The following is a 12,401-nucleotide window of genomic DNA, read 5'->3' as shown; positions in this document are numbered from 1 at the left end:
TATCTTAGATGATATTCTTATATTCACTAGGAAATTAAGAAGTGAGATATCCCTGCTATGCCCAAGCAACCAAAGAATATAAATCATTCTGCCAAATTCTTTATAATATAAACTAAATACAAAATCTAAGCAGTAGAGTCCTCTTGTAATGGGCACAGCATGTAATCGGACCTAGAGATTCAGCTACAGGGATATCACTGCCTCCATCCATGAACCCAAACAGTATTTTGGGTGAATCAACCTACCAGCATCATTGTAAAATGGAAATATCTGCTTTGGTTGGAAGGATGTAATACAGCATATGCATATAGCAGATACATTACAGCAAATTAAAAAGTCCTTTGCAAAACCTGGTGAAGTAGATGAGGTCCTGGCTGCCATCACCAATTACCAAAGAGTTTGCTGCTCTAAACACTCCAAGGCTAGAAAAAAAATGCATGGGTTCCTGGGTTCCCACATTATGTACGTTTACATTGTTTTTGTTTTGTAAACATGTAGGTCGGAGTTGCAAAACAAGAGCATTTTGATATTTGGGTCCCATTGTAAGATGTGTTGAGTGAACACCCCAGTAATTGTCAAGATCCAAGCCTCCCTTGCTTTCTGTTTTGTCAAAAGACCGAACGGCAGATGACCTCCTGGATGGTCTTCACAGCTTTGCTGAGAAGTCTTGAAGCTGTGGGCATGTATTCTCTGTCAGTCACTCTTGATGGTTTGTGTTGTGTAGAATAAAATGCTGGAAAGGAAGTCCCCCTAAACCATTCAGGCTTGTAAATAAACCAGTCCAGTTCAAGGCTTACAACTCTAGGTTTTTACCATGTTAATACAGCATTCCTTAACAATAATTGTGATCAACCTTCACCTACCCTAAAACTACATATTTAGATGTTTCTATGTTGTCTGATTCCATACTTGTCCAATGGGTCCATTGCATAAAGACTGATACAGCTGTGGGGGTTTTCCTTGCCTCAACTTTTCTTCCTGCCCCACAGCCTGCAACCTAACTACCCCTCTACTTCTAACAACTTCCCTACTGGAGACTTTTATTCTCTGATCAGCAAACACTTGAATGATAAAGCCATTTATGAAAGGGGAACCATTCTAGGTATACACTATTTATTAATGATATCAATCTGACCTGCTTTATGCGGTTTTGTAATCCTATAAACTTGTATGGAAATGCAAAACGTGACTGAAGGGAACAACAGCCAGGTCGACACAGGCCTTTTGATATGATGTAACCAGCATCAGACCTTGAGCAACATTTCACATTGTTACTTTAAACATGCTCCCTTTTCATGCTGTTAATATTTCAACAAATTTACAGTGTACACAGCTATACATTTTCTATCAAAATCAGATGTCGCCAAATCGATTGTATGCTGTATTTTGATCTCCAGCAGTGAAGGAGTTAATGACATCTGCAGTTTAATAACATTTATTATGCTTGTTCCAACAGTATAATGTTAACTAACTTGTGGTCAGTGACATTAATTGTCCTGAGACGTGTAGTGGAACGGGACAACACAAATTTTGCAATTATCACGTAAAACCTGTCTATAATACAAAAACAATTTGGGGAGTCATTTGTCCTGCGAAATTGCATGTACATTCGTTCTGTGCAAATGGAGGCAGAAATTAATATTTTCTTTCCAGGGCAAATGTAATATTAGGAAAATACCTAATTATGGCCACTAGATGGAGCTGAGGGCTGTAGGAAAGAAGAATGTACTTTCTATGCTGCTTACCTCCATCTAGTGGCCATAATGAGGTATTTTCCTGCTATTACATTCGCCCTGGAAAACAAATATACTAATAACATTTGTTTTTGCCACCATTTGTACAGAATCAATGTACATGCAATTTTGCAGGGAAAATGGCTAATCTAAATTGCTTATAAATAAACCCCTAAGTATACCAGCGGGAATCTGATGCAGGGAACTCCCAATGAAAGACAGGTTGAAAATACAAAGGCTTTTCAGTAAATAAGGTACAGCAACTCCTCCTGTCTTTATATAGGTACCCCATGTAACTAAATACTGTATATGGCTTTGTAGCTATATTATGTTTCAATCTACCTCAGTACTTGTTCTATTGTGATACAATGAATAATGATGTTAAGATAGTGACAGTAGTGATATAGTGTGTTTAGCTAGCATGCAGTTTCTGTCTTTCCTCATCGTTAAGCAAACATTATGATGGACTGTACATCATGAGTAATTTGGGTTGCAAGATCAGTTCTGTTGCCCTCTGTACTCTGTAGTAAAGTAATTTGGGAACTGCTACTGTGTTATCAAAGATAAGGCAAGTTACCCAAACTCCAGAAGCATTCACCTGTGCAAATGGCAATGGATGCCAACTCTAGGTATGCCTTTTAAATGCAGCAATTACATCACAAGTATATGGCCTCATTCACACTACTAAAAGCCGGCCTGTACAGATCCGTGCTGTGTGCACGGCTGTATCGGGCCGCTCCCGGAAGGACACGTGCTGCGTGTGATTTGTACGCAGCAGCCTGTTCTTCTCTATGGGAGTACGCGGCCGCACGCTCACCCGAGCTGCACATCCGTGCGGGTGTCCGTGCTCGGACGCAGACAGGATCCATCCGCATGTGCAGCTCGGGGTGAGCGTACGGCTGCGTACTCCCATAGAGAAGAACAGGCTGCTGCGTACAGTCACACGCAGCACCTGTCCTTCCCAGGAACGGCCAGATACGACCGCGCACGTCGCTCAGACCTGTACGAGCCGGCTCTTAGTAGTGTGAATAAAGCCTGCATATGTATTATTGCCTATTCATACTGGTGGATTATAAATTGTCTAAAGGGTTTGGTTTCTTTTGCATATAATACCTTATTTATTGCAAAGACTACTCTAACCACATGATGTTGCTCTCATTCCACTATACTGGACAAACGTTATAATCATATGACTCAAACCTGTTAACAATCCACACAATTTAAATTGGCTTCACCTTATATAATTTCTGCATCTTATTTGTTTTACACTTATACTTCTAGGTAACAACAATTTTGATTCAGGGCCGACTTTTCTTTTGCAAAGGCAAACTTTACTGCACAACTGCAGTTTTGCTAGATAAGCATAGTGGTTCACTGATGGGTTTCACTTGTTGCCTAGAATTGCAGTTACAGAAAGTCCGTCTATTACTAAAATAAAATGTCTATATTGTCTTACTTTTGTGTTTATTGTCTGTGCAATTATGCAACTGAAAAAGTTAACCATGCTTACAGGTTATTATGAACCAGAAAAATATAAATGCGCACTTATTTTTGTGCCACAGACCCTATTGGTCATTTTGAATTTACCTACACCTGTTTTCATACATTATGCAGTTTACTCTACCTAGATATACCAGCTTCTGCTGCAGCACATGACATTCTGTACTTTGTTGACAGGTTTGGGTACCACCTGAAGTAGTTTTTGGCTTTCCCTATAGATGTATTTAAACCCTTCACAAACTTCTTGGTAATTAATATGGAAAGGTGCTAACTAGGATTTTGTTTTTCATGCTACTTACTCATTGTAACTGAGCCATTCCCCTGTGTTTGCATTTTTTGTATGTTGGTGTGATTTAAAGGAGAGTGAACTCCTTTAACAAATAATTATTCCTTAAGGACCAATTCACACTGGTCTATCTTGGGGCCTTGCATTAACGTGTTTAGGTAGCCCACTGATTTGGATGCATTAGCAATGCACCAAAATGGGCCAAAGTCAGGCATGCGCCATTTCCTCAATACAGTGTTGCAGTGCAAAAGTGTGGTACGCTGCAATGCAAGTGTGTTGCACATATGTTGGCTTAGTGCATTGAGGTGTCATTAAAGGTGGCCATACACTTTACAACCATCGCAAGACCTTAGCCCTCGTTCAAACCTGAACGTTTTGTAGCGCGTTCTACGCTTGACGAACGCTCTACAAAACGCTCAAAAATATAAATCCCATTGTATTCAATGGTCTCGTTCCCACCTTGGCGTATTTCCGCCCGTCCCTAACGCGCTACAAAACGGCCCACGCCTGAAAAGGTACAGGTACTACTTTGGGCCATTTTGTTGCGCGTTTCCATTGGGATACAGCCAAGTAGCCTTCGGAAACGCGCGACGGTCGCGCAACTTTTTTTACCGCGAACCGCGGTAAAGAAAACGTGCGACGGTCGTGCGACAGACGCGCATATGCAATACGCCTAGGTGTGAACGAGACCTTAGTCTTGCGATGGTTGCAAAGTAATTTAAAAAACATACGATATGTCCATCTTGGACAGGCAGATCGTACTTGCGATCATCGCAAGCCCGCCCCCCTGAGGGGCGGGCTTGCGATGACCGCAATGCCAAACGGGCAGTGTGCGCGTGCACACACTGGCCCGTGTGGCATTGATCTTACGATCATGCTAAAAACAAGCCGAAAATCGTACGATTCTCGGCTGGTTTTCCAGCATGCTCCTAAGACGAAAGACGTGCGACCGTACAGGAAAAACGGTCGCACGCCTTCCATACACTTTGCAATTATCGTACGATCGCGGGATTTCCCACGATTATCGTGCGATAATCGCACAGTGTATGGGCACCTTAAGAGAGAACAGCAACACAATGTGCTAATTTACATAATGTGTAGTATTAACATGCATTGCAGTGTTACCTCAATGCGCTGGAGAAGTAGCAAGGTTTAGCAGCAAAAGTACCTCACACATCATCATTCATCATGCGATCAGGATAGAGGAGGTCATTCACAAGTCTGCAGATAACAAAAGACAAGGGCCCTGAGTGCATAATGTATCTAGTATATTAATTTGCTTACCAGTAAGAGTGCATACTTAAAGATACCTATAAAATACAATTAGTGACAGCATGCATCAGGTAATGAGCAGGGATCACCAGTTGCAACCTTCATTATTCACTCATGACAAGTTTGCTTTTAGAACCTAATGACTGATAGAACCCACTAGCACCCAACAAGACTAACAGGGTTATTCACAAGGGTGAAGAGTTTGGAGAAGGCAGGAGAAGGGAACAATCTAGGACAACATAGCTGAACTGGAAAGTGAGCTGAATTGGAGACATTTTCCAAATCAGCTATGTTGTCCTAGATTGTTCACTTCTCCTGTCTTCTCCAAACTCTTCACACTTTTGTGAATAACCCTGTATATGTTTGGTTTTGGGTGGATCTAAACAGCCTATAGACATTAGATAACATTTACATAATTGAACCAGGTTCCAATCTCATGTTGACTGTGGCAGACAAATGCACACTGGCCAACAGCTATTCGGGCAAAATGAATTGGGCTTGTTAGAGAACCTGTCCCCGTTGCTATTGTTCACCCTCTAGCAACCAGCACCATTCATCCCCCCTTCTTTTATTTGTATTGAATCTGCTTGATCAGTAAAGTGATCCTATAGTGATGGACTGTGTATTTCTACTTCTGTCAAGTTTTAGAAAACCACCATATATGTTTATGTGTTCCTATTCACGCAGCATACCTTAAAATATGTTGTCTTAATTTTTAGATATCTCTGTTGAGTTGGCCTTTGGGCAGACTGCAAGCTTTTCAGTACAATTTCAAAGTGACAGGAAACTCTGTCCCCATAGAAAGACTATGGGCGCACCGTGCTTCGAAGCCCTCATTAACATCATTAACATACAATGCTTGTAGATCTTTAACCCTTTGTTAGGACAGACCGCATTCAAATCTAGTTTACAACTGGTAAGGAGATCTGCCAGCACAGTACAAACAGGGTTAATTATGGTAAACATTAACCACCCTCCTGGGATACCAGAGGAAAATTCAGTTTATATATATATTGAGGGGAATGTATCAATACTGGAGCAGACAGAATGTGGAGCAGTTGCCCATGGCAACCAATCAGCATCCACCTTTCATTTTCAAACCTTAACTGAACAAACTAAGGAGAGAAGCTGATTGGTTGCCATAGGCAACTGCTCCAGTTTTGATAAATATACCGTATATGTAACAAATATATAATACGTGTTATTTCAATTTGCCTGAAAATGCTGAAATACACATAAAAGTTAGTTTTACAGTTCCCATTATCTAGTTTTCCACCTTCCACAGGAGGCATCTACTTTAACAGGGTCTTGTTAAAAAAAAAAAAAAAGAAAGAAAAGGAATTGGCTTAATCTGCTTCGGAGTGTGTAGGATGCATAAAGTAAGGTGCAGAACAAAAAGCAGTGCTCCCCCATATTTTTGTGGTTTGTAAATCAGCCTTGCTGTTAATGAGTATGTTGCTATTAATTCTAAGCACTCTTTTCTTTTTCAGACTTTTAAAGATCCTGCATGAGTCACTTACTCCTGCCCTGTTTAACTCTTTGTTTGTCAAAACTGTATTTGAACCTGCCAAATGTATTAACCCATAAAGGGCTAAATGTGGGTGGGAGGGGGTTAATCCCTCACAGCTGTGTCTGTCTCTTGCCTGCACAGGGGGAGAGAATGCTGCAAATCAGAGAAGCTCTGAAGATTTTAGCAGAGAGAGTTTTAATATTGGAGACAATGATTGGAATTCACGGTGAGTATCTAAAGACTAGGAAGGAAATGAGAATGTGAAGGGGATTGCATGGAGGGGAATATAGATAAAGTTTAAGGCTGAGGGGAAACAATGATTTGGGAAAAGATACCAGGAGCATTGTGATTATCAGGATACATGTAGACAGCGGGGCCTTTCTGGTACATATAATGTGTTTTCAATCTGTAAATGTTGAATGAATGTACCCAAATATAATACGATTGTAAATATTAAGGCAAATCATGTAGCTTCAAGGAAATACACGTTCTACTGTATATATGCCAGGCCATTCATTCAACAACAATCTTTGCATAAGATAATATGTGCATTAAATGTATGTTATACATTTTTTTTTACCCATAAAATCCTCCTTTGTGTAGACATCCAAAAGCCCTGAAACCACTGCTGGGTGCCATAATGCGGTATTACATAAAAAAAAAAAAAAAAAGATACTTTGCTTTGTGAAGAAACAACCAAAGAACTTTGTTTTGACATATAACTGCACAGATCGAACGTTCACAGATATTCATTGGCGCAAAGGGCCCTGCGGATAGTTTATAAATAGACCCCTTTGTGTTTGAGCCAGCCACAAAAAGCTCCTGGGCTTGCAGTGGGAGCTACTAGGCTTATCTCACAAGCTGGTATCAAAAATGTGGCTTATTCGTTCCACTCATTGTATAGTTGTTGTTTTTTTTTTTATTTATTACTTTTTTCCACTTATTACAAGTCACAAGAAGAGGCCAGAAGAGAGGCCTGGCACAAAAGAAAAGCTGTTTTGTTTGTTTTTTCATAGAATGTGTTATCTTTTGCTTTAACACACCTTCAAGGTTATTCACAGAAGGGTGCAGGGTTTGGAGAAGACAGGAGAAGTGAACAATCTAGGACAACATAACTGAACTGGAAAGTGAGCGGAATTGAAGAATGTTTCCAAATCAGCTATATTGTCCTAGATTGTTCACTTCTCCTGCCTTCTCCAAACTCTTCACCCTTTTGTGAATAACCTTATATAAGTTCCCTTCAAAGTATACCTACACAAAGTATACTAAGGGAACTTCAGGCAAACAGCTAAATACGTGGTTGAAATGCATACATGGAACTGTTTTACCTGAAAAAGCATTTGTAATTGGCAGCAACTCTTGTGATACAGACATAGGTTTGCCACCTTGTGGGCTATGGAAAACTGGACAATTGTTTGGTCTGCACATAAGCACAGAAAAATAAAAAAACAGTAACAGTGTATTTAGGAATAAAGGCTTCAAATAGTGTTTACAGTCTCCATTCATACAGACAGTCAAGGTAATTTGAATGTCATAGGTGTAACTCACAGAAGAATTATTGTATTAAAAAAATCTGTTGCCTACTATGAATCCATTGCCTTAATCATTTTTTCCCTAAGAGAGGTATACTTTAAGAGGAAACATCAGGGCTGAATCGGGAGTAAGCAGCCCCGGGGCATAAAGCATATTAGTCCACATCTACAGTATGTGTCAAACCAAACTTGTATGTTCTATTAATAAATTTATTTGAGGCACAAGCACTGTAAGACAGTGCAGGGCTTCAGACCAAGGTCACAATTGCCAGTCAAGCTCAGACAAAGGTGGCTTTATTAGGCTTCCTAAAAACACCATAGTGATTACCCAACTAAGGAGCACATCACTTACTTATTCTATTGGTCTTGAGGTGCCCTTCAATTTCTTACCACTTTTTACTGTATCCAAGCATGCCATCTAAAAAGATGAGTGTTTTCAGTCCAGAATAACAAAACGCCTAATTACTTTCCATGCAAAATCCTCTCGTCACACAGGAGCTCACTAAGATCCAGAAACTGAATTAGGTTGTTGTATTCAAGCCTTTCTGTCAGGATGCAGCTTCTCCTGAGCATAGATGGAATACTAAGTAGAGATGAGCAAAGTGGGCCTTGACCTGGATTGTGCATATTAACTCAATGAAAATGTCCCAGATTGTATATAGTTTGTGCCATTCTAAGCCACTTGTTACCTTTGGCATGCTGCCATGCATGACCTTGCATTCTCGACTGTGCCTGTGAGCCAATAAGGAGGAGCTGAGTCACCCTCATATAAGACAATATATGCAAACCTCATATACGACAATACTGCAGCACATTGGTCAGCATTTATTGAGTGCACTGCAAATGGTCACTTGGTCTCAGTACTGCTCATTGTAGTAGATTTATGTGTCAAAAGCATATTCACGCAGGCTAACACAGAGTGCATTGAGCATTGCTGTTACTCAGTGCCATAAACATGGTAACCATCATAGACAGTGGATTTTCAAATTGCAAGCATTCACATTTAGTTCTTAGTAATTCTTACATTTTGTCACTGTCACAGGCTAGTTCTACAGTAATTTTCAGTGTTTTAATCTACCAGACACTAACACAGTTATTCACAGAAGGGTGAAGAGTTTGGAGAAGGCAGGAGAAGTGAACAATCTAGGCCAAAATAGCTGATTTGGAAAAATTCTCCAATTCAGCTCACTTTCCAGTTCAGTTATGTTGTCCTAGATTGTTCACTTCTCCTGCCTTCTCCAAACTCTTCACCGTTTAGTGAATAAGCCTGAAGGTGTGTTAAAGCAGAAGATAACACATTCTATGGAAAAAAAAAACCCAAACAGGTTTTCTTCAGTGCCAGGCCTCCCTTCTGGCCTCTTCTTGCCACTTGTAATAACTGGAAAAAAGTAATAAATAAATTAAAAAAAAGCTATACAATGAGTGGCATGAATAAGCCACGTTTTTGATACCAACTTGTGAGACACGCCTAGGGCTATTCATTCTGCTAAATTGCATATTCATTATGTGCCAGTGGGAGCAAAATCAAATGCTATTGGTATATTTTCTTGTCAGGTTGAATGAAAAAAAAAACACATTACGGCCACTAGACCTGAGCTTGGGAAAATGAATACTTCCGATGTTCCTCGGCTCCCTATAGTGGCCATAATATGATATGTTCCTGATATTACTTTCAGCCTGAAAACAAAATATATGAATAACATTTGTATTTGCTCCTTATTTGTGCAGAATAAATGAACATGTTTCGCAGAACAAATGGCTCAGCAAATTTTCTTTATAGATGCACCCCATATTCTCCTACACAGGATATATTGTACAATTACCCATATAACAATCATTTTGGTTTACAGTTGTTGCCAACAACTAACTCCAAAATGTATTTGCATTATATTCTTAAAGTGGAACATTTTCAAATGAGTTTTTGTTTTTCTGAGTCCCCCTGTAACATAGTTTATTACTGAATGATCCTGCCAGTAGAGCCTTTGATTTGCCACTTCCTGTAACAGGGTGATAATGTTGTAGTATACGAACTGCACTATCCATAGAATTCCAATACTTCCGACCCCCAAACAGCTACAACCTATCACATGTTTCACCCGTAGGCTTATATGAATAATATATAAAAAAGCCTACGGGTGAAACATGTGAGAGGTTGTAGCTGGTTAGGGGTTTGCGGTGCTGGTATTTGCTGTTAGATACACTGTTACTCTGGATTTTCTGTGAATTTCAATAGTCTGAAGTATTGGAATTTTCTGGATAGTGCAGTCTGTTCGAATACTACTACATTCAAAGGTGGAGACGCACCTATTAGACCAGCACCTGGGGACTCCTGATGACAGCTAAGGAATTGGAGCGGTGAGATATCTTTTTGCTCTACAGGGTGATGCTGTTCGTTATGCTGTGAAATCATTGTGGACAGGGTAGATTTAGATTCATTTTAAACAAATTAACAAACCAGTTAATGACATCCCTTTTTTAGGGAAATAAGATTACAGGTATCAGTCACATACAGTTACCAGATTACAATAGCTTTCACTATATAGTAGTCCTTTACATTTAACACAAAAATAAATTGCAGGTACATATTATGGCTTTCAGGCTTCTTTGACAATAATATATTGCTTGCATTGTTACATATTTATATTGGAGTGTTATTCATTTTCTAAGAGATTTAACTACAACACATTATACAAACAATACAAATAAAGGTAAAACCTGAAAGGCTTCCTATACTGTTGTCAACAGAATAAATTGGAATTTTTTAAAACAAATTATTGGCGTTTACACAGGCCTTGATCAAATATTGCATTTTGAAGCGCCTCCTTTTCAATAGCTATATGCTACTGTGTTTTTCTATGATGGCTTTCTAAGGCACTATTTAAATAAGCTCTTTATTAGACATGATTTATTGCCTATCAGTAAATTGTTAAATGTATCCTGCTTCGGTTCGGACATTGACAGAGCCTATGCCCTCCTGTGCTGAGGGCTAAGTAATGTAATGCTTTCCTTGTGCTGCCCTCTTGTGGAATGTTTATACACATCAGATCATGCAATAACATGGTTCAGTTTCTTTTAATACCCAATATTCCTAATAATTAATGGAAATGTACAGGTTAGGCCTGTGACACGCTGCCTGTGTTGTTGCATTCTGTATTATATTATATATATATATTTTTTTTTATCTTGCTTTATCTCTATTTGTCATATTGCAACATGTTAAGATAACCTTCTGGGAATGCACCTGCCTTCTTTGTGTGTGTGTTCTACAAGTTTCCTTTGACAAACTTTTTCCCTTGCCTGTCCTGTTCTTTGGTATTTTCTACTATCCTCTGCTACAGCATTCTGTCCTTTATTGCCACTCTCATATGCCAATCTCCATCACCTTTCTATTGTTCCATTGTGCTGTTTTCGGTCTGGCAGGTGGTCAGCTTAGCCTCCTTCCTGCAGCTTCAAGAGCAGCTGGAGCTGCTGGTTAAAAGGGTCACTCTGCTTGAGTACATAATGTGGCCAGGTAACAAAAGCCATGCACTGCTCCTTGCTGTCAGTATGCCTGCAACCACCCCTACCCACCTTTGTTATCCATGGGCTGTAAATGTAGCTTGTTTGGACTGTTAAACCAAATCAATTTCTGAGCAGGAGGCTCACAGAAGTAATCATGCAAAGTGTTAAAAGCTTTTTCTTTTATTTTTTTTCAGTATTCCTTATTTTTGTGTAGTTAGAATTAAGGAAATCTGGAAAGGAAAAGTCCCCAACCTTCTTGTGTCTTGTGTTCTATGAAAATAGCATTCCTTTTTTTGAAGCTCTGTTATTCTAAATCGTTTCATAAAATTATATAAAATACATAGAGGGGAATTTATCAAAACTGGAGCAGACAAAAGCTGGAGCAGATGTACATGGCAACATCTGGATCGGCTGAGCGGAAGCTCCGGCAGTTCACTCGCTGCCGTTCTCATCGGGGCCGAACGGCAGTAAGTGAATAGTGGTAGCAGCTATTCTGCTCGCTATCACCGAGGTAACATCACGGCCAGCTCCGCCCAGTTGTTATTGTTTAATGACAGATCAGCGTCCCCAGGTCAGTTGCGTGGAAATCGGTCGGCTTCGGCCGACCTTTCTCCACGCTTCGCCTGTCAATATGGCTCAGCCAAGCCGAACCATTTGTGTTCGGCTGAGCCGCTCGGCTGCTGTACAGGCTATTGTGAATAGCCTATACAGTAGCCCTTCGGTTCAACCGAACCGAAGGGCTCCGGCGGCCGAACAGAGCCGAAGGATCAGCCGAAGCTACGGCTGGATCCTTCGGCTCTTTAGTGAATAACCCTGTTTGTCATGGATGGAATATTGTAATAATATCTAGTTGTAGTGTTGCCTAGTGGTTTTAATATTGTTATATAGTTACATTGTTGGGTTGAAAAAAGACACAAGTCCATCGGGTTCAACCTATAGAGATAAGAGGAGAAAAAAAAAAAAAAAACAAGCAAACTTAAAACAGAAAGCTATGCCCACAGTTACCCCCTGTTGATCCAGGGGAAGATTAAAAAAACCCCTATAAAGCATGGTTCAATTTGCTCCAA

At 39.9% G+C, this 12,401-nt stretch overlaps 1 protein-coding gene across 1 annotated transcript in view; it reads left to right on the top strand.

The window, feature by feature from the left end:
* Positions 1-12,401, top strand: part of EMID1 (EMI domain containing 1) — a 78,394-nt gene that overhangs the window by 62,410 nt on the left and 3,583 nt on the right. The window contains exon 14 of the mRNA XM_018561740.1: positions 11,254-11,344. Within this exon, the coding sequence (XP_018417242.1) occupies positions 11,254-11,344 (91 nt within the window). The remainder of the gene's footprint in view (positions 1-11,253; positions 11,345-12,401) is intronic.

Source organism: Nanorana parkeri, unplaced genomic scaffold (genome assembly GCF_000935625.1).
Source record: "Nanorana parkeri isolate BGI_ZX_2015 unplaced genomic scaffold, ASM93562v1 scaffold540, whole genome shotgun sequence".
Classification (NCBI taxonomy): domain Eukaryota; kingdom Metazoa; phylum Chordata; class Amphibia; order Anura; family Dicroglossidae; genus Nanorana; species Nanorana parkeri.
Note: the sequence above shows the minus strand (reverse complement) of the source record. Positions and strands in the feature narration are given on the sequence as shown.